The 20,888-nt window shown below is 41.1% G+C and overlaps 3 protein-coding genes across 5 annotated transcripts; 2 read left to right on the plus strand and 1 right to left on the minus strand.

The window, feature by feature from the left end:
• Positions 1-591: 591 nt before the first annotated feature.
• On the plus strand, positions 592-7,662 carry ehd2b (EH-domain containing 2b). 3 transcript variants are annotated; one of them, XM_012832761.3, is made up of 7 exons: positions 592-899; positions 2,233-2,694; positions 2,789-2,965; positions 4,240-4,355; positions 5,469-5,881; positions 6,015-6,179; positions 6,450-7,662. In XM_012832761.3, the coding sequence occupies exons 2-7, from the start codon at positions 2,474-2,476 to the stop codon at positions 7,002-7,004; spliced, it is 1,647 nt and encodes a 548-aa protein (XP_012688215.1). In that variant the 5' UTR covers positions 592-899; positions 2,233-2,473; the 3' UTR covers positions 7,005-7,662. The 3 variants fall into 3 exon arrangements, with proteins under 3 accessions (XP_012688215.1, XP_012688216.1, XP_031429604.1); XM_012832762.3 differs by having other exon boundaries at positions 4,240-4,337; XM_031573744.2 differs by having other exon boundaries at positions 899-1,035.
• A 5,642-nt stretch (positions 7,663-13,304) lies between these two features.
• On the plus strand, positions 13,305-16,807 carry psmd8 (proteasome 26S subunit, non-ATPase 8). Its single transcript, XM_012832756.3, has 7 exons — positions 13,305-13,478; positions 14,076-14,148; positions 14,284-14,386; positions 14,546-14,711; positions 14,815-14,915; positions 15,502-15,613; positions 15,740-16,807. The coding sequence occupies exons 1-7, from the start codon at positions 13,368-13,370 to the stop codon at positions 15,875-15,877; spliced, it is 804 nt and encodes a 267-aa protein (XP_012688210.1). The 5' UTR covers positions 13,305-13,367; the 3' UTR covers positions 15,878-16,807.
• LOC105904809 (proteoglycan 4-like) lies at positions 16,683-19,834 on the minus strand. Its single transcript, XM_042708727.1, has 2 exons — positions 18,934-19,834; positions 16,683-18,761 (listed from the first exon to the last, which is right to left on the minus strand). The coding sequence occupies exons 1-2, from the start codon at positions 19,824-19,826 to the stop codon at positions 17,255-17,257; spliced, it is 2,400 nt and encodes a 799-aa protein (XP_042564661.1). The 5' UTR covers positions 19,827-19,834; the 3' UTR covers positions 16,683-17,254.
• Positions 19,835-20,888: the final 1,054 nt, after the last annotated feature.

The raw sequence follows: 20,888 nt of genomic DNA on the forward strand, positions 1-20,888 counted from the left end.
CTTTTTCTTTTTATTCTGGTTATATGGCAAAATGAGTTTGAACACTCTTAAAGGTAGAGTCCATGATTCCAAAATGTTGATGTTTGAGCTCAGCAGCCAATTAAAAACCCCTCCCTTCCATGCTTTTTATGCAAGCTGTTGATTGGCTGGAATTGTCGATGGCTTGGTCCAAGCAGCTAGAGGACCTCAAGAAGCAATTTGCTGAGAAAAAGTTTGACAAAACATGTTCTATTAGTCACGGAATGGATCTTTAATATCTCTTTTAGCATCATGCTGTTGTTTTATTAATGTCCAGCAGGTGGTGCCACTAAGTTTTTAATTGGTTGCCCGTTGGAGCACACTGGGGTTGAGACGGGGCTCACAGTTCTTGGGGGAGAAATTTGCACAGTGCATGCTGCTGTTTTTCAGATATATTCTTTAAGCTGCATCAATGGAGGGTATCAATCTGGCATTTCTACATCATGGCAAAGTACAACATTAGTCACAAGAATTATTTAAATTCCATTTTAATTTCATCTCTTCGTGTGGGATGGCGCAGTCAAGCAAAAATTCTGACCCCACCTTATTGATCTGATGTGCCAACGTCTATCCCCCCTGTCCTGAATTGTATCTAGATGAATCACAGTGTTCACCCTAACACTTTCCAGAACTTGCTCTTCAGGGAACACCTCAAGAGGAGGTTCAGAGGGAGGGAGAGAGAGACGGGGAAGAAACAGTGAGCCAGTCAGGGCAGCTGAGTCGTCTGTGGGAGCGTCTGCACTGTTCCTGTGTGCTCAGAGAGGAGAACTGGCAGCCCCAGATCTAAGCTGAAACCTGTTAAGACTCTGGAGCGCACCCATCCCGTACCCTCGCACACTGCTCCATCCAGGCAAACAACAGAGGAGACTCATCCTTGAATGGTAATTTTGCAAGTTCCTTTCCATCTTTTTTGTTTCTGAATTTTATTTTCAAGAATCAACAGACAATCATTTTTGGATTATCACATCGCATATAAGAGCCTTGTCCAGTTTTTTTCAAATAAGGTAAAGCATATAGGTAAGTAAAAAGTGTGGTTTTTTTGCGTCTGATAAAACAGATGGCCATTGTGCTGCCTACACTTATTTTTCCCTGGCTGTAATGGAAAGTTTCCATGGAGCTGTTTTTAAAATATCAAACAATTTCGTACGCTCTCTGTGCATGTTGTAAAATGCCTTAGTCTCATGGTCATGTTAGTACGAAAGGGAACATTTTAGTATGATGAAGGTCAGGGGACATTTGGGCCTGTTAATTCCCAAAGTCTCATTGCGAGTTATATAGAGAGAAAGAGTTATAATAGCAAACTTTTCAAATGCGAACCTCAACTCTGCCAATAAGCCCTAAAAGCATGTGCCCTCAATTCAACAGTCTTTTGCAATTTGGGTGAGTGAAGCCACAAGGCATTTTCCATCAGCATCGAAGCTCGTGAATCATAGTATGAAAGCTGGAGCCAGAGGGAGTGCACAGAACAAAAAAGCACAGAAAATTAGCTCTGAGCTTTAATACAGAACTCTAGCTCTTCTTGGGTTTTACAGCCCTGTGCCTGGGCCTTTCCTTCTTGCGTTGTGGAGAGCAAGCTCTTCTCAGCTCGGGTGACTTGGCCATTTTGACAGGTACCTTCTGCTCCCTGTTTATGAAGAGTTTGACTCCTTGCGTCATGGATTTAAAAAAAAAAATACTTTTTTGTTTTAATCACCTTTCTTCCTGGTCAGTTTATTTATTACATTATTAGTGTATATGGTTTCTTCCTATGGTCTATTTCTCTGGAGTGTGATAGGTCGTTTTTCCATGAATTGCATTTTGTTACTGTTGGTTTTGATTTCTTAACCTTACACCCACAAATTGCATATTGTTCATCTCTGAATGAATATGGTTAGTTTATGGCAGAGTTCACAAGTACTACACTGTGCTCTCCACACTCTGTCGTGTTGGCTAATTGAACATTCCACAGAGAGTAGCCACTGGAAAAGACATCTCACTCTTTTCAATATAAGGAAATGAAGTATCTGTGTGCGTATGCAGACACTAGCTGGGTGTGTTCTCCAAAATGAACTTTTTCCAGGCATGCACAGACAATGCACTGCACTTTTAGAAGTCCCTCCAGATTGGAGGTTCAGAAAAACATTTCAGCAACAGCTTTTTGGGGGCTTGTCTTTTCAACTGTTAGAGTTTATTCGTCAGTGTTTTAATCTATTTTTTATTTCTCTTTTTTTTCAGCGACCCTTAAATAAATCAGGCCGACTCACCACAGAGACTGTAAACACCAGCCTTACCAGAAGATCTCTATATTTGGAGTTCACTATCCATTGCTAAGCAGGGAACTCGTTTATTATATAAGTGCAGGAAAAAGAAGAGGGCTCTCTTAGGATCACCCAGGAAACAAAACTACAGAGTAGAGTTTGCTAAAGAACACACACATACTTTTAGTAGAACTTCTTCAAGTCCTGCTTTCATCAAAATGTCTCGTTGGGGGCGTAAGAACGATAAGAAGACACCTGAAGTGATCCGGACTGTGACTGAAGGCCTGAAGTCCCTCTATCGCAAGAAGCTTCTGCCACTGGAGGAGCACTACTGCTTCCACGACTTCCACTCCCCGAGTCTTGAGGATGCAGACTTCGACAATAAGCCAATGGTGCTTGTGGTGGGCCAATACTCTACAGGGAAGACTACTTTTATCAGGTAAAAAAAAAATCAGGGGTTAAGTTTCTAAACTTGGGTTTACTCTGTGTTGGTGTGAGGAGTCACTTACCCTTTCCATATTGAAATTACCCAGATACCTGTTGGAGCAGGATTTTCCTGGCAGCCGTGTGGGACCAGAGCCAACAACAGACTCCTTCACAGCCATTATGCACGGAGAAGTGGAGGGGCTCACCCCTGGAAATGCTCTCATTGTGGACCCCAACAAACCCTTCCGCAAACTCAACGCCTTTGGGAATTCCTTCCTGAACAGGTTTGTGTGCACAGAACACACAGGTTGTACAAGGATACCTATCTCTCCGGTTGAGGGAGAGACATGAAGGTGGACTGAATATGAGAGGTTCTGGAAAAAGTTTTACTTTACCTCCCCCAGTTCAGGCGGGGTGTGGAATGGAAGGGGTGAGAGAAGGAAACAGCGCAACAACTGAAAATGACAGTTTGTCCTCAGTTTGGAATTTCAAGAGTCCATGCCAAATATTTGAAATGGGTGTACTTTCCTTATTTGTGGAAAAATGGAGAAAAGGAGTGATATTGCGAGACAGGGTGATGAAAGCTTGTATATTTTCATCACAGTGTGGTGCAGTGGTACGATGTGGGAGCTCGATAAGGGAGGCAGGGCGTCCATGGGTAGACAAACCAATGAAGTAAGCAGAGTCAAGGAAAGTCTGAGTAAAACCTTGACCTGTTAACCCCGCAGACTGCCAGTGCTCAGTGTCTCGTTCCCAGAAATGTCTTCAAGTTGAGCAAGCTATGGAAAGAATGTGCTGTAGCAACGCGTATGATAAAAGATGTTTTCTCACAGAAGCAAAGTCTTCCACTAACTAAAAAAACAGCATAGTTATGCTTGCTTGACAAAGAAGTGTTTGATACTGTATGGCCTGGTTGACTGAAAATGCAGCCATGTGGTGCTGCAAACATCTTATCTTCCATCATCCCATTGAGCCTGAGAGGCTGTGTTTGTGAACATGTTTGCCTACCTCTTTTCTTCTGCTTCCTTTGGAAGGGAACCGGAGGGGTTGTGAAACTCATTTAGGGCAGGAAGCAGCCTTGTTGTTGCAAGGGCAGATCATTAGAGGGGCATATTGTTCAATTCTGGCACTAGTGGCCATTTTCCTTCAGGAAGTGCTGTGCGGCCTGAGCACTTCCACACAAAGAAACAAGGTGGGAGGGGAACTGTAAGAAGTCTTCCCCCGTAATCACAGTGGAAATGGTGATGGCTGGAAAGTTATTTTTCCCTGATTTACTAAACACAATAGTTCTCTTGAATACATATTCCATACTTATATGAAGCTCAATCCATGTGCCCAAAATATGATTTTCCATGTGATTACATTTTGAGTATATTATCATTTAGACAAGGATGTGTTCATAAAGTTAAATGTTTTAGAAACTGAATGCAAATGTACTCCCTAACAACATGGGGAACATACTAATAAGCACACAGAGCTCAGGAACCCTTGCACCATGACCCTAGTCCCAGCGACATCTGTGCTATTAATAATCTCCTCCTCTGGTTCCTTTGGGCAGGTTCCAGTGTGCCCAGATGCCTAATCAGGTCCTAGAGAGCATCAGCATCATTGACACTCCAGGAATCCTATCTGGGGCTAAGCAGAGAGTGAGCCGAGGTGAGGCCAGTTCAAAAGGTAAGGAGGGGGGAGGAGTAGAGCCACCTCTCCAAGATTAACAGCACCCTCTCCTGTCTCCTCTCACCCTGCTAACCCTTTTTGCTCTAACACCAAAAGCAAGCAAGCACGTCTACATGTGGAGAAGAGATAGCAGAGGAGCGAGGGAAACCACCAGATACAGACATAATTAAAAAAAATGAAAAAACACTCAAATGCTGAAGCAACAGATTCCTCTCTGCATCTGGTATGGTCTACAAGCTGGAACGGATCTGAGAGTGAGCAACATAAATCTTCTAGGGGAACACAACTGCTTCTATCTCCAACAGTCTAGATCCATCCATGTTGCAAAATCCATGCATGAAAAACCACAATAACATTGGCATGATGCTAACATACCTAAAACATTAACTTGATTTGTAGGGGGGGGGGGGGTTCCACAGTGTTTTTTACCTCATACTTTCCTTAAACAACTGTAATCCATCTGGCACATGTTAATGTGGAAAGACCCATGATGGTTTTGAACATAAGAGTGGAAGCAGAAGGGATTTTAAAGAGGACCTATTATGCTCATTTTTCTATGTCCATAATTACATTTCTGGGGTCTACTAGAATAGATTTATATTTGTCAATATTTCCAAAAACACTATAAGAAATATTTTACTCATACTGTGCACCTCTAGTCTGTTAGAGCCCCTGTGTCTTTGAGCTCAGTGTGCTATGATTGGTCAGCTAGGCGGGCAGTAAGGATTGTGTTACGAGATTGCATCATCTTGTAACAAAGGAAAAGGGCTAAAATTCCAACCAGGCATTCCAGGCAGAATTATTTCCTCTGATGTGTACTTTGGGCTTTGTAACTTTGCAAACCATTTACATGCACAAAAAGCTATCTGACACACTAAACAAGAGGGGGAAAAACCGAAAGGCATAATAGTTCCTCTTTAAGACCTGTGTGCAATCACTGAAAAAAGATTGGTGTCAAGTGAATGACAACATTACAACCATGAGGGACATAATAATAAAGAAAAGGAAACTTATTACTGATCCATGGCAGGTCAGAGCGTGTCGCATCTCGTATCTTTGTGTTGTTTTTCTGGAGCTCGGTCTAAGTTTGCACTTGTCTCTTGTCCGCAGGGTATGACTTCCCAGCTGTGCTGCGCTGGTTTGCCGAACGTGTCGACCGAATTATTTTGCTCTTTGATGCACATAAGTTGGAAATCTCTGACGAGTTTTCAGAGGCGATCGATGCGTTGAAGGGCAACGAGGACAAGCTGCGAGTTGTGCTGAACAAAGCCGACATGGTCGACACCCAGCAGCTGATGCGGGTGTACGGCGCGCTCATGTGGTCTCTGGGGAAGGTGTTTGGCTCTCCAGAGGTGCTACGGGTCTACATAGGATCCTTTTGGTCTGAGCCGTTGATGGTGCCAGATAACCGAAAGCTGTTTGAACTGGAGGAAGAGGACTTGTTCAGTGATATTCAGAACCTTCCAAGGAATGCTGCCTTACGGAAACTTAACGACCTGGTCAAGAGGGCTCGTCTAGTTAGGGTGGGTCCTTCCGTTCTTTCTTCTCTTGTATTGCTGGACATTTGCTTTGTGACGAGTGACATGGTGTATAGGAATGTTTAACATCTCTGTGTCAGCTGTGATGGAATTGCTTATTTTCAATCTGTGTCTCCAGGTGCATGCCCACATCATCAGCTATTTGAAGCAGGAGATGCCATCTGTCTTCAGGAAAGATAATAAGAAGAAGAATCTGATCTACCAACTACCAGTCATCTTTTCCAAGATCCAGCTACAGCATCATATCTCTGCTGGGGACTTCCCTGACTGTGCCAAGATGCAGGCATGTCTCTGATTATAATTAAGAATTAGAAAATATACAAAGCAAACAATTAGAAAAAATATTATTGATAATGCAATATTTCACTCTCCTTTACTATATAAATCATATTATCACATTTGATGAGGTATCTATATCTGCCCTTTATTTTACTTTAGCATTATTAATTGGAAATACAAAAGGATCTATTTTATTTATATTCAGTATATGTAAAATGCCGGTGCTCACTTTGATGACAGTGCTTCTTTTTTTCATTCCACTTTCTGTTGACAGGAACAACTTATGGTTCATGACTTTACCAAGTTCAAACCTTTGAAACCCAACCTGATGGCTGCACTTGATGAGCTCCTGGCCTCTGACATTGCCAAACTGATGCCCCTGCTTCGCCAGGAAGAGTTGGAGGCAGGGGACCAGCCTGGTGTCCAGGGCGGGGCTTTCATGGGAACCCGTGGCGGGCCTTTCCAAGAGGGCGACCCCTTCAGTCAGATGGAGGTGAACGGAGAGGGCAACGGGGAGGAGGAGGACTGGATCGTGACCAAAGATAAGCCCAAGTATGATGAGATCTTTTACAACCTGGCACCCAATGAGGGTAAGCTCAGTGGCACCAAGGCAAAGGACTGGATGGTGAGCACACGGCTGCCAAACTCCGTGCTGGGTCGCATCTGGAAGCTATCGGATGTGGACCGTGACGGCATGCTGGATGATGAGGAGTTCGCTCTGGCCAGCCACCTGATTGAAGTGAAACTGGACGGACACGGGCTCCCACCTGAGCTGCCAGCCCGCCTGGTGCCACCATCCAAAAGGCGCCAGAAAGGCTCTGATGCATAAGCGGCCCACACTGCCCACCACACCTACACTGATTTCTACCAAAGAGCTGTCACCATTGCTGCTATGTTTGTTCGGTCCCGTCAGTCTACACTTGCTTTGTTATTGTTAGTTAATGTCAGCAACTTTACCAAGTCACTGAAGTAAGTGAATTATCACTAATGTAGTGATCTTCTTCTGTATTTTTTTCGGGAGAGGGCTTGGTGCTACCCTCCAACATGTTTTGGGTTTGAATAACATTGATTGAAGGCAAGCCTAAATACAAAGTGCTTGCTAGTCCTACAAACGTAAATGACAATGAGCCCTCACCTCTGTATATAATTATGAACATACGTTTTTTTTGTGGCAAGCTTTTCTGCTGGGTAACCCTAATTAATGCTTTTTAGTTCAGCTTTTCAGCTTCCCATACCATTTGTGCAAAATGGCACAATGTATGTATTTTTCTGTTTTCTCTCTGTGATTTTGTAACTATTATTTTTGTACTAAACAGAGCAACTTCTGAGTGAATGTCACATGATATGTTAAACACAACTATGTCACACAAGTAGAAACTATGAAAAAATGAAATAAAAACTTTTGCTACTACTGTATACAGCTTCACCAGCATTTTGTATGTTATCCTTGGTCATTTTATTGCTTCAAATAAAGTGAACCGACTCCATTTTGTTTTGGTCAGTCATTTCTATCAAATCGTTTCCTTTGTGAATTCCATTCCTTGGTGAGATTTGGGGAAGTATATTTACTTACGTACATTACTTACATTAAAAACAGCCTTCCTGACAGTCACTCCTGTAAAATGTGTTTCACCAGTGCAAATTTATAGGCTGGCATAACCACAAAGCATACTGAAAGGCTTGTTCTCCTGCTCAAATAGGTCTCACAGTTAGTTTCCCAGTTACAGACCAGATAAACAGTGACTCACAGTCTTCTGTGCCAAAACGTCATACCACCATTTTCCATTTTCTAGTCCGCTCACTCTCTCACTTTAGTCATTTTCCAACCCTCTGACCAAGAACTTCAAGTGATCATTATTAATTTACAATATGTTGTGAACTGTCTTGCAAGCTGTCGCAAGGGTCTACATGTATGACGCTTTGTTTAAATGTACGCGTGTGTGAGATGGAGTGAGGGTGAGAGCGGTTCTAAGGAGGAGGTGGTGGTGGTGGGGGAGGTGGGATCTCCAAACATATACTCCTCCTTTGGAAAAAAACATGGCAAAAGGCCCATTCTGCTGCACTCTCTGGTTTACAGTGTGACTCACACGCCAAGAATGTGGTGGGCCGGGCCCCAGAGTTATTAATATCTCAATTCAGAAGGTCCGCTAAGTTTCCCTCTACTTAGGCCTAAGCTTTACACACCGAATCTCTCTGAAAAACTGAAACGTTCCCTATTTGGACTTTTCTCTGAGAACTCAAGTGCCAGCCTCGTACGTGTGAGTGCCTGTGTGTGTGTGTGTGTGTGTGAGAGAGAGAGAGAAGGAGAGACAGAGAGTGAGAGAGTGAGTGAGAGAGAGAGAAAAAACTTCTGTAGTTTGAAGTAGACTAATAGCAAACAAACAAACCCTCTCTGTGCTTCTTAAAGCTATATCACATGATTAAACCAACTTTGTTTCTCCGCATGATCAGAATGCCAGACTCTCATAACACCCTGTACTCCTTAGGGGGGAGGTCTATGCCCTCTTCTATGAGCCGCTGCCATCGCAACGTAGTTCCTTTTTTTCCTGTTTCTGTTTGGTTTACATGGTAACGGTCATTCCTGTGTCAGGAAACATATACAGTGGAATTACACCGCAAGGCTTGAATCACAGCACAAGAACACCACCCTCTATGTGGGATATCCTCGCACCAAGTCCATACTTACAGGATTCTCCATGTACGTAACAGTGGCTACATGGGGAATTCCTCACCTCATGACAGTCCGAAGCACAGCCTGGAAAAACATTCATTCAGAAATGGTTCAAGTGCATCCTCTGGTGGTTGACAGGAAAACAAGTTGTAATGAAGTTCTAAAATGGCTATTAAATGAAAATCATATGGAGCATAGACTTCTCAGCTTGTCGTGATTAAAGATCTTTTTTATCTTCCTATATTATTTTGCAATAGACAATTATTTTGGAGTCGTGCAATGACTCATTTAGCCTAATGCAGTCTGTACACGTTCACATCTGAAGGTGATGAATTTCCTATTTAATCATTTTATTTAAAGGAGACATTAGAAACTGGGATGTTTGCATGGATCATAATTGGCAAACAAATGAAAGTATATGTGTGTAACAAAATATGTGTAACTGATTGGCCTCAGTGCATAGCTCCATTGCCCGGCATTATACTCGCATTTGAGCCGTGACATCATCTGTGATATGTGACTTCTCTGTGATATTTCATATATTTGTGAGACTTCCGATTAAATCTGTATCTCTGGCAATAAGCATTTTTGTGTTACTCATGAGCTAACTAGATAACAGCCAACAGTCTTATTTTACATTAACCAACAGAAAAGCTGGTACTGATGAAAGCTAGCTTGCTAACTGATATATTTCGGTGATATATTTGGTGACATCATGTTCTTAGATTTTTGCTTTGTATCATGCCTGGAGCACAGGCACATAGTGCACAGACTGAGTTCATCTCCCAGGTCAAGACAAGTCCAAGACCAGGACTAACCTAGACCGAGTCAAAACCACATCCAAAGAGGTTTGAGTCCGAGTCAAGACCGAGACCAGCAAAAAAAGAATTATCTTCAAGACCACTTACCTGTTTATAATGTCTGTGTGATGCTAGAGACACAGTGTATCCTCTTTTCCAGGATGATCATTTTACTCTATTATTTGTTATGATCAAAAAGCAAGTGCAGTATAACACTGCAGGACCAAATTAGGCCAAATTATTTACTTTAGGTATAGCCATTTCACTTGATCATACTCAACACTCTCCAAAGACAACAGCATTTAACCCCCATACCGAGAAGGTTGTTGTACCATATCTATGATCATCAAAAAGCAAGTGCAGTGTAACCACACTGTCGGATCAACTTAAGTCATACAGTATTTTTCACTTTAAGTACCGTAGTCTTTTCAATTAAAAGTCACATAAAGCTTAAGTGCAACCAAATTTTATAATGCCTGAGCTCGCCGACATTGTGAAAAATGAAAAAGATGAGCATGGATACATCACAGGCAGAGCGCAAAGAGGTGTGTGATTGGTTACTAGGCCACCAATGTCAATTCCCCTTCTAAACCAATGCCCGTTTTCTGAACAAGCATGCTTAGTCAATGATTTGGTTTTAAAGGAGGAGTTACTTGAGAGAAAAAAAAACAACTATATATATATTACACAACATTTTTTTATTCTTTTAAACCAACTAGAATATTTGGCGAAACCAATGGCCAAGAACGAGACAAGTCTGAGTACAATACTAACAAGTCCAAGACAAGTCTGAGACAATAGAAAACAAGCCTTGAGTCTGGACTCAAATCCGAGACCAGACTTGAGTTCTACAACCCCGTCTGTGTCTACTACAACCCTGTCTGTTTCTACTACAACCCTGCCTCTGTCTATTACAACCCTGTCCATTGCATTTCCACATGACATGGTGTCACTATAAAACAATAACGTTGTGGCTATTCTTTTTCCCCTCATCCCAGTCATGTTCAGTGCTGCCAACCAATTCTTACCAGGAGTCACTATTGGCTCCCTGAAGTGTTGCTAAAAGTCACTAGAGTGTGTGATGACTTCATGTATGATGTCAACATGTATAATTTGCATGCGTCACGCAGTTTAAGTTGGATATTTTGTGTGTTTGATTGGTTTTCGGAGAAGTGGCGGTGGATATGGTGTAAATCTAGTGACAAAGCCACTAAGTTGGCAACACTGGTTGTGTTTGCATTTCAGGGACTGGCGTCAAGCTCCCAATTTTTGGGAGGGCACAGCTATTCTTAGGGTTACAGTGTCCAAGTCACTCCATTTGAACGTATGCAACTTCACACAAATATCCTTGACACGCCGTTGGCATAATGCATATACCATTTCACAAGATACTACACCTGAAAGATGTATACACATAGAATTAACTAAATCTGTGGAAGCAATTTAGAGAAATCTTTGATTAAAACTCACTCACTGACATCTTGCACCCTATCTCAAAGGAAACGCAAAATGCACACACCATTTCACTTTTATAATACGCTACCACACCTGAAAGATGTATACACAAATAATACATCTGTGGATGCAATTTAGAGAAATCTTCATTTAAAACTCTGCCCGTGTAAAGGTCATAGACGGCATCATCTTGAAAGATTTTGAGGTCAAATTGTTACATAATGTTGCTTTAACTGTCCACTGCCTAGGTTATCATTGCTGAAAATGAGTTGAAATTATAGTACAATGTCTTCCTCAAAATTGTATTACTTAGCCTGTAAAAGACATGGTACATCACTAGGCCTAATTGTAGGCTACTCTTGCCTGGGACCTGCAATTTGTGAGGGTGAGGATATAATTGGAATAATATGTAGGCCTAATGTCCATTAATAATGAGGAATGTTATCAACAAATAGATGCAATGCAAAGAAAGTCAAGTTTGCGTGTTTCCATTCATCTTCAAAGTGAGTTGGGGATACTTCTATGTCCATCAAGTAGCCTACAGATCACTTTTCAGGTAGGGTACCTGACAAAATGGTGTAAGCAAAGGGAATATCCTCATCTGTGTATAAATAGGCCTGATTTTCAGGTCCTACCTTTAAGTACCTTGCTAAATGGTTTTACTGCGGAATTATCAAGGAAGAAGGAGAACTCGAAAAAACAAAGAAGGGTCATTCAAATCTGTTTAAATGTCAGTTAGTCACCAAGTGAGGTTTGTTTACGCCATAAAATGTTTCAGATCCTAGAAACAGCATTGTAGTTAGCAGAAGTGAATTATGGTGACTACACACATTTTAACGTTTTTGATCCAAAGCTTTTACCTCCAAAGTTACAAATGCACATTTATTTTCATGTTGGTTTATATAAATTGTATGTGCTCTGAAACTCGATACCAACATAGAACTGCCTGTGTTCCAATTACAAATCTTGAAAGAACTGATACAAAAATCCTTAAATGCGTACTGTTTTTGTCATTTTTGATGACCCTCTGGTCACATTATAAAAGGAAAGCAGACCTGCCATCTCTAAAACTGTGCCAAATAAACAATTGTGTCACTTTGCACTTTGGCATCAAGGGTTGTGGCCTTTTTGCTTCTTCCTTTGGGTTGGAATTTGACTGTGATGTTGTGGTGTAAAGGTGAAATTGACTGTGATGTTGTGGTGAAAAGGTGAATTTGACTGTGATGTTGTGGTGTAAAGGTGAATTTGACTTTGAGGTTGGGGTGTAAAGGTGAATTTGCCTGTGAGGTTGGGGTGTAAATGTGAATTTGACTGTGAGGTTTGGGTGTAAAGGTGATTGTATACAATGCCAAATGTCCCATTGAGAACAGGTTGTTCCTTAAATCAGCCTAATGTGACATGTTTCACCCTGTAGACAAAAGTAGTTAAAAAAAATAAGCATGAAATAAACAAAACTTTCATTTTATCAGTGGGTCTGTCTAACTGTGAAACTTATTAGCAATATTTTGCCTTCTTTCAAAATCAAAGTCCTGCTCACCATAGCACAGGCCTCTGCCTTGTCCTTCATGTTAGGCATGATGCCACCTGTTGAGGCCACAGTCAAGAGGCGTGGTTCCAGTTTAACAAGTGTATATGAGGTACACAGAATATACATTTATAATAAACTATAAGATGTGCAATGTTGCATCAGCAGCCACAAAGGAAAGTATAAATAATATAAATGTATATGGAATATAATTTCAGGTCCACATATTTTGTGCAAATGATCATCATCAATGGAGCTATGTAGAGATCAACGGCCAATATGATCATGACCTACCTAAGTGAGACAATATTTATATGCAGAAGTGATATAAATGTTTTGTGCAGGTAGCACATTTTTTGATCAGGTCGGTGAGGCGCGCAAACCGGTGACGTCATCAACACGAAATATTGTGGTTCCTTATCGCCTCGTTGAAAAAACCTTGAAATAATTCAAATTGAGGCTGAAAATAAACTACGTTCGCCGGCAAGTGAACCTCGAAGCCATTCTACTAACTTTTCGATGTGGACCGACATATATTTTTCTAAAACGTTTTTAGGGGAATCCCATTAATTTCTCCCAGCGTTAAGAACACTACCACCAGGGGGCGACTCGTTTACTTTCCCTCCCTCTAAAGCTTGGCCACACATCCTGGAGTGACGTGTAGGAAGTAGGCGTGTCGTGTTGTAGACAGTTTTCTACCGTAATTTGTCCAACCGGTGTCGCGCAATTTGCAGAATCACCATGGCGTCTGTGTTGAGAGAAACTGCAGGGCTTTATGATACATTAAAAACTGAATGGAATAAGAAAAACCCTAACTTGAATAAGTGTGGTGAAATCCTGACTAAACTTAAGGTAAGAATTGACCTGCGCTCTGTTCTGATGCCACAAAAACATTTCCAAATTGAGTTCTACGGTCTCCGAATGACATGGCCACTGTCAATGTTGCTAGCTAATGTTAGCAAACATTATCATAGAACATGCTAGCCAAGGTAACAAGTAGAGTCACATCTGGAATAAGGAATAGGAATATGTTTCTCAACTGAAATTACGTTAAGTACGTGTACTGATTATTATTATGATAATTTGATTGCGAAAGCCTTAAACTGTTAACCATAACATATCGGTGGCTAGGTGGATGCTATCAGTTAGCTAGTTTGCTAACATGATGATAGGCTAACTACATTAGGCTAGCTACTGTTTCAAAATAGTTAGCCTCTCCGTCTTCTTGACAACAGAGTCGGTGAGAAAGACAAGAATGGATTTGTTGTCAGATTTGTGAAGGTATTAAACGATCTATAATACTTAAAACCGGTCCCTAGTTTGGTTAGCGAAATAGTTGGACTAGTTTTACGACATCTAATAGTAAATTGGTGGTACATTATACGTGGAATCCTCCACTACTTAATTTCTGATCCAATCATTTGTCGACGACTTTTGCATTTTTCGTAGATCTCTCTTTTGGAGTTGAATTTCCTTCCGACCTCAGGGACCAAGCTCACAAAACAACAGCTCATTCTTGCGCGTGAGTAGGCCTATTCCAGAGCATTTGCATCTTTATGTGAAGTATGACTTTTATCCTGTTTATTATTTGTTCCATAAAGACACACACAGTGCGTGTACCACATGTGCCTCTAAACAAACTGAATATTTATTGCAGGAGATGTGTTGGAGATTGGAGCTTTGTGGAGTATCCTGAGGAAGGATATTCCCTCGTTTGAACGATACATGGCTCAACTCAAGTGCTATTATTTTGACTACAAGTAATTTCATGTTTTGTTGTACTTGAAACTGTATACTCGTAAGAATCCAAATATATTGCAACGAATGTATATATTGTGTGTGTCTGTATATTTTTTCAGTAATATTGACTTGTACATTTTCTGGTTGAAATGTGAACCTTTTTTATCTGCTTCTTGTAGGGATGAATTGCCCGAGTCAGCCTACATGCACCAGCTATTGGGTCTGAACTTGCTCTTCCTACTCTCTCAGAACCGTGTGTCTGAGTTTCACACAGAGTTGGAGAGGCTCAGTGCTAGAGACATTCAAAGCAATGTATACATCAGACATCCTGTTTCTCTTGAGCAGGTGATTTGAAACATTTCATTAGGGAGCTTTATGTTTTTGTATGTCTGTCCAAACAAGTGAATGAAGAAATGGGATGTTGACAATTTTTTTTTTTCATTTGTAGTACTTGATGGAGGGAAGTTACAATAAGGTCTTTCTTGCCAAAGGAAATATCCCTGCAGAGAGCTATACATTCTTCATTGACATTCTGCTCGACACTATCCGGTAAGATAAGTGAGAAAATGACTTTAAGCCAGCCATCACACTGAAAGCATTGAAGCAGCTGCAGTGAAATGAAATTCAGTATTTGCACAGTCAACAGCTTTGTTGTTTTTTCGGCCCTGCCGCCATGTTGGTATTTCATTTTTTTGATTGGTCAGAATGCCTGAAATGTTACTACAGTAACATGAATAAGCATTGCATTTCTACTGAAAGTTGAACCAACTAGCGTAGCTATGTCAGTTATCGGACAGTGTCAAACATCGGCCATTCTGTTAAATAATCAAAATGCTAGGTTTAATAATGGATCAACAATCGATATGCTCAGTTTAATAATGGACTAACATGACAACGCGAATGTTTGCCGATAACACACGCCATCCGATAATTAACACTGTTACGATACTTGTCATTGCGCTACTCCTAGCTTGCTAGTGGAACATGCAGCAGGCCTCTGAACCATACCAGACAACTGGAAGTCTTGCTCTTCTGTTTCTACAACCATATTTCAGTGTGATTGTGTCCTTATGTCACTGATTTGCATTTGATGGAAGAGCCCCGGCAACTCACTCCTCTTCTTTGTTCCTGGTAGTGATGAGATAGCTGGCTGCATAGAGAAGGCTTATGAACTCATCCAGTTCAATGAGGCCACAAGAGTACTGTTCTTCTCCTCACCTAAGAAGATGACCGAGTATGCTAAGAAGGTCAGTTACACTAACATACACAATTGTTTAATGTGTGACATCAAAGGATTAAAACAATTATACTGTAGAGATCCCGCCCATCAATTGACCCACTCTTCAACCCTGTCCTTTTCTTTTGTCTTACAGAGGGGTTGGACACAGAGTTCTGATGGATACTATTCGTTCAGCTCCCAGCAGCAAAAAACAGAGGAGGTGACAATTCCCTCAGAAGAATTAGCCCAGCAGGTCATTGAGTATGCGCGACAGCTGGAAATGATTGTGTAGTTTGAGATTGCATGCAGACTTTCCCTCATTACGCACACACAGACCCATACACAAACCTAGACATACATATAGGCATATGTACAGTCAAACTTGGACATGCCTTTACCCCTTATTGATGAACAGATGTGGACCCACCAGGCTATATGTATACACCCAACTACAGTTAGCTAGATTGTGCTGCAGTACACGGCCTGTATAAAAAGACCAACTCATTAACATACTTTTCTACACACTTGTGCCTGCCTGAGTGTGTTGTGGTATTAAATCTGTTAGTCTGTTTGTTTGTTTATATGCCCATGTACTAGGTCACAAGGTAAATAATAAAGTTTAAGAGTCACAGTAGCTCTTGATTTGAGATACTCTTTTGACAGCCAACATGCATACTTTAAACAAACCAGATAACTCTGAATTAAAAGTCTGTGTAGTAGTGTTTGTCTTTCCATACAAATGGCCACTATGGGGTGTAAAATCTGCCATTGTAACGGACAGCAAATTATGGAAAAGCAAACTTGTTTAAGTGTCTCACACCACCTTAAGTTTGTTCAATTGCAGCCACTCTTACCTCATTTGTATTTAAGTGTGGTGATTGACATCTGGAAATGCTTGGCAAAGGACACTTCATGACTGACTACATGATTTTCAGGTTCAAACATGGTTAGACACAAAGGGCAACTCATTCTAGTTGTTCCATATTTGGCTCTGGAGTGTAAGCAGAATCACTCCATTCCAATGCCCTTGCCTTGTTTCCTAGCAACTGGCAGAGATTTGCTGTGAAAGTTTGTGTTGTGTTTTTTTTTAATTTTTATTATTAATTGATAATTTCTTAGACCCTTTCATGGGTTGTACAGCTATTGATCTGAGAAATGCAAATGGTTATTTCTTCAGTGGTCCCAGGTTGTGCCCGTTCATAATAAAACTTTTTCCCCCTGATCTATTGCCTCTGTTTTTATAAAAAATTCAACACATTTTTACGGGGGTCAAAGTTGCATAATTCAGTCAACTGCTCTGCTGATAACTTAAGGCACACAATTCCTTTAGAAGAAGAAACTTTTTTTTTTTTACAAATGCCGTTTTTATTATTGTTTTACTGACGAGAATCGTCCCTATCCAGTCGTACGCTCAGCGCAATGGAAGCTGCCAGCGATGCTGTGGTGACCCAAGATGGTTCACACAAGTAGTTCTGACTCGCATTCAGCCTACAGATGACAGAGCAATTAAGAGACTCATCACTTGTTACAAACTTGAAATTTCTCATCAAAGCTTATCAAGAAGACTAAGAAATACACTGGTTGGTGTATGGCCAGGTGATATGAATACATTGTAAAGCCTAAACACTGCATAGCACAACAGACTTGTGTGTGTGAAAGTTTGGTTGTCTTACCATTTCATGACATTTTTGGGCAGCTTGCCATTCTCACGGTGCTGACAGCGAACCTTTTGCACACATGACCTGTCAGTGATGAAGGGATGCCAACGACCTTCAGACCGTGGGTGAGACAGCGGAGATGGCGGTGCGGGCATTGGAGCCTGTAGCGTTTCTTCAATTCTTGTATTGTTATCTTCTTTTTCTCTGTTTCTGAATTTGGGAGGTGGATTTTCTATTTGTTTTGTCTTTGTTTGTACCTGATTAGCTTGAGCTGGTGTTTTGGTGTGAATCTGGTGATGTACTTTGGCTGAGATATCGGATGGATTTTGACCAAGCATCATGGCAGGTGTTCCCTTATCTGTAGCCTCGCCTCGCTCGTCTGATCGGATCTTGCTCATCTGCTCATCTCTGGTATTTAATGTGTCAGCTGTGGGCCCAGAGTGAGGGGAAGTAGACCATTTGTGTGGTGAGTCTGTAGAAACAGAAGATAGGGCTGGCCTATGTGGGGTGATCACTGGCTTCTGAGATTCCTTTGAAGTTCCAGTAGAACTTGGACGTTCACAGTAAATGACAGTCACACCAGGAGAATCGAAACATTTTCGTGGAACAGGAGCAGGATCTTCTTTTGGACCTGGTTTGGAGTTGACTTGCAACGGTACCCATTTTAAACTTTCCTTCACCACTCCACTCTCCATAATAGATATTTGTTCTGAACCCCTCAGTTTGGTTTGCTTTGGTTTGTCTTCAAGTGAAGATGAAACACTTATAGCATTCCTACAAGCTTTTAGTTGTGACTGGAATATTTGGTGTGGTTTTTCTTGGTGAGGTGAAGATGGAACACTTAGAGATTTCAAACCAGTTTCTGGTTGGGATTCACTTATCACAACTATGGGTTTGTCAGAATGCACATTGTCTGCCTGACAAAGTAGGCTCTTTGGTGTATCCTCTCTCAGATAAGGATGTGCACCTCTTACAGAGGAACGTCTGTGTGATAATGGGGATGGGTTTTGGGTGAAACTGCTCTGTTCTGGTTTGGTATTCTTTGATGGTGCGTTGTCTGTGTTCTGTGCTGTCTTTTGAGTTGCACTTGCCAATACGTTTTCTTTTTCCAATTTGATAAGATTAGAAGAGATGGCAGGTGGTTCATTTTGGTTAAGATTTGTTGTTTGTTCAGTGGCTGCTTTCACATTCTTCTGTGGTGTAAAGCCCGGGTCTGATGCTTCATTTAATGGAAGTAGATTGGCAGGGGAACTGTCGGGTGGTTGTTGCGGGACAGTGCTATCTCCATCAGCAGGGCTGACATCCCTTTGAGTTTGTGTCTGCTTTGCAACAGATTTAGATATCTTCACTTTCTTAGTTAATTTTGCCTTAGCTTCACGTCGAGCAGGGTTGACCTTTGGTTGGGACTTTTTGACTGCCTCTGCATAAGAGACTCCATTCAGGGCTCGTCGCACCACCGCCTGCCTTTGAGTGACTGGTGGGTCAGGAAGTAACTTTTGCTTTTCTACATATGCAAGTCTGTAGAAAACAAAGTGAATAGTTATTGCTCATAACATTCACAAACATTAACCTTACAAAGGCCTGCTGGACCATGTTTGGGTATTGCTGTACACAGGACAAAAGGAAATCTAGGGAAAGGATAATATAGCACAATCTAGAGTGTGCAGTCCACTAATGATGAAGCACTCACCTTGACATAATTTCTGCATGAGTTTTTTCAGAGATCACAAGTGTTTGCCTCACTGCGTTGTTGATTTCAGTCTCTATGTTGTGGACCACAATGTTGCTATCGCTGCTCAATGAAGAGGATTTTTCACTTGTTTCAGCTGAAGTGGTTATATGGTCTACAGCTGTTACTTCAGATGTTGAGGGACCTTGTGTTTTTTCTGGGGTGGTTGCAGTAAAAAGGAAAGGTACGGGAACATCATGGGAGGTGCTGGCTACAGCATCCTTTGTGCCAGGCTCCGGTGTCATTGCAGGTTTTACAGGTGGCGGGGGTTCGGGCCAGGCCTCCTTTGGAATTTTGGGGGGTTTTCTTTGACATGGAAACACATTTGCACAAGGAGGAGCTACCAATTTTGTAAGAGTTGCTGAAGCGGTGGTCTTAGGGACTGATTTCTGAGCTTCTTTTGGAGGAGTGTTTTCAGGTACTGATGGGAAGACAAACGAAGAAATGGGAGTTGGCACTGGGCTTTTAACTCGTGGGCGGTCCCAGGAAATATTGTAAGCACTTGGCTCTTTAGGTACCCAGAGTTGATTTGAGGTAAGAGCTGCATGAGGTGGAAATGCAGGCACTGCTGGCGTAGTGTCTAGGGGTCTTTCCTCAACATGCAGAGGCTCCAATAGTGACTGCTTTCTGCACAATGATGATGTTCCATTGCCAGATGTGAAATCGGGAATGCCCTTGAAAAGATTTGGAGGCACGGGCTTAAAGGGAGATGGTTGAGACATTGTAAGAGCTTTGGTCTTATTTCGAAAGCTACTCCATCTCTCAGTATCTTTCTTCGGTTTTGGCAAACTCTCTTGTTTGGTCTCAGAGTTTCCCTTGCTTTGTTGCTCCTGTTCTGAGTGATTATTTCCCATTTTTGTGGTCTGTATCTGAAAAGTGGAAAAACACTTTCACATTTAAGGCATCTGAGGACTGCTAAATTATATTTGTTATCTTCTGTAATATTTGTACTTTGCTCCAAAACCTAATTTTCTGTCCTTCCTGTTACACGGCCACACCTAGGCCTTGGCTTACACTAAGTACAATTGTAGCAGGTACATGCTTTAAAGCCAATGGAGTAATAATATTTAAAAATATATGTTTCAATAAATCCATATCATCCAATGATGATACCAACCATTCAACTACAGATGCTAAATAATTCACTACGTAGTTTCCTATAGCTTAATCAATCAGTCAATAATAATAATAATTAAAAAAAAATCCTTCTGTGAATTCTTCAATATATCCATTAATAAATTAATTCATTTTTATTTTACTTGTCATTTTTAAAAAGGAGTTGTTGACTACTATTAGCTGACATCCACAGCCCAGCTGGTAGGGGCCTACAGATAAATGCTAGCTAACTTGCTAACTGGCGTATTCTGGCTTGTGGGAACAATGTGCAGGCCTATTTATCTTCCTTTCACATGATGTTATAGGCTAGCTACAGTAGTTATCGCTACCTTCATAATAATGCTTTAAATATTTGTTATTGAAGGCATTGTGGAATTATATATTGCAGGATTTATTTATGGATTTATTATTTTTATGTAGCCTACCAACATCAAACATGTCAAACTGTACAGAAGATGAGAGGAGTGCAACCCTTTGTTGACCTTGGCTAGCTTACAGCATGAAGTGGAGTTGAATAATAACAGGCCAAGACATCCACAAAAAAGTCCATGCATAAATTCTTCAATATTGACATATTTCATCTTCAATATTAAACCTTAAATATATCCATCATTAAAAACGTCAAACAATCTTCAAATAAATCCTGCAATAGGCCTGATCAATGATACAATAATAAATGTAACGATGGCGAAATTGAAGCAATGTATTCCTTAATTTAGCATTTGCTAATGAAAGATTTAGGCCAATTTAGTTCAGCCAATTGTTTGACATTAATTATTTAATTGTTTACTACTTTCGTT

The sequence above is a fragment of the Clupea harengus genome, chromosome 9 (genome assembly GCF_900700415.2).
Source record: "Clupea harengus chromosome 9, Ch_v2.0.2, whole genome shotgun sequence".
In the NCBI taxonomy this organism is placed as follows: Eukaryota; Metazoa; Chordata; class Actinopteri; order Clupeiformes; family Clupeidae; genus Clupea; species Clupea harengus.

Excerpts from the sequence above, each read along its gene's own strand:
- ehd2b (XM_012832761.3), top strand. The coding sequence starts at position 2,474 with ATGTCTCGTTGGGGGCGTAAGAACGATAAGAAGACACCTGAAGTGATC. Across the intron at positions 2,966-4,239 it reads GGGAATTCCTTCCTGAACAG|GTTCCAGTGTGCCCAGATGC; the intron begins GTTTGTGTGCAC and ends TCCTTTGGGCAG. Across the intron at positions 4,356-5,468 it reads AGGTGAGGCCAGTTCAAAAG|GGTATGACTTCCCAGCTGTG; the intron begins GTAAGGAGGGGG and ends TCTTGTCCGCAG.
- psmd8 (XM_012832756.3), top strand. The coding sequence starts at position 13,368 with ATGGCGTCTGTGTTGAGAGAAACTGCAGGGCTTTATGATACATTAAAA. Across the intron at positions 14,712-14,814 it reads ATCCTGTTTCTCTTGAGCAG|TACTTGATGGAGGGAAGTTA; the intron begins GTGATTTGAAAC and ends TTTCATTTGTAG. Across the intron at positions 14,916-15,501 it reads ATTCTGCTCGACACTATCCG|TGATGAGATAGCTGGCTGCA; the intron begins GTAAGATAAGTG and ends TGTTCCTGGTAG.
- LOC105904809 (XM_042708727.1), bottom strand. The coding sequence starts at position 19,826 with ATGGGAAATAATCACTCAGAACAGGAGCAACAAAGCAAGGGAAACTCT. Across the intron at positions 18,762-18,933 it reads CATGCAGAAATTATGTCAAG|ACTTGCATATGTAGAAAAGC; the intron begins GTGAGTGCTTCA and ends TGTTTTCTACAG.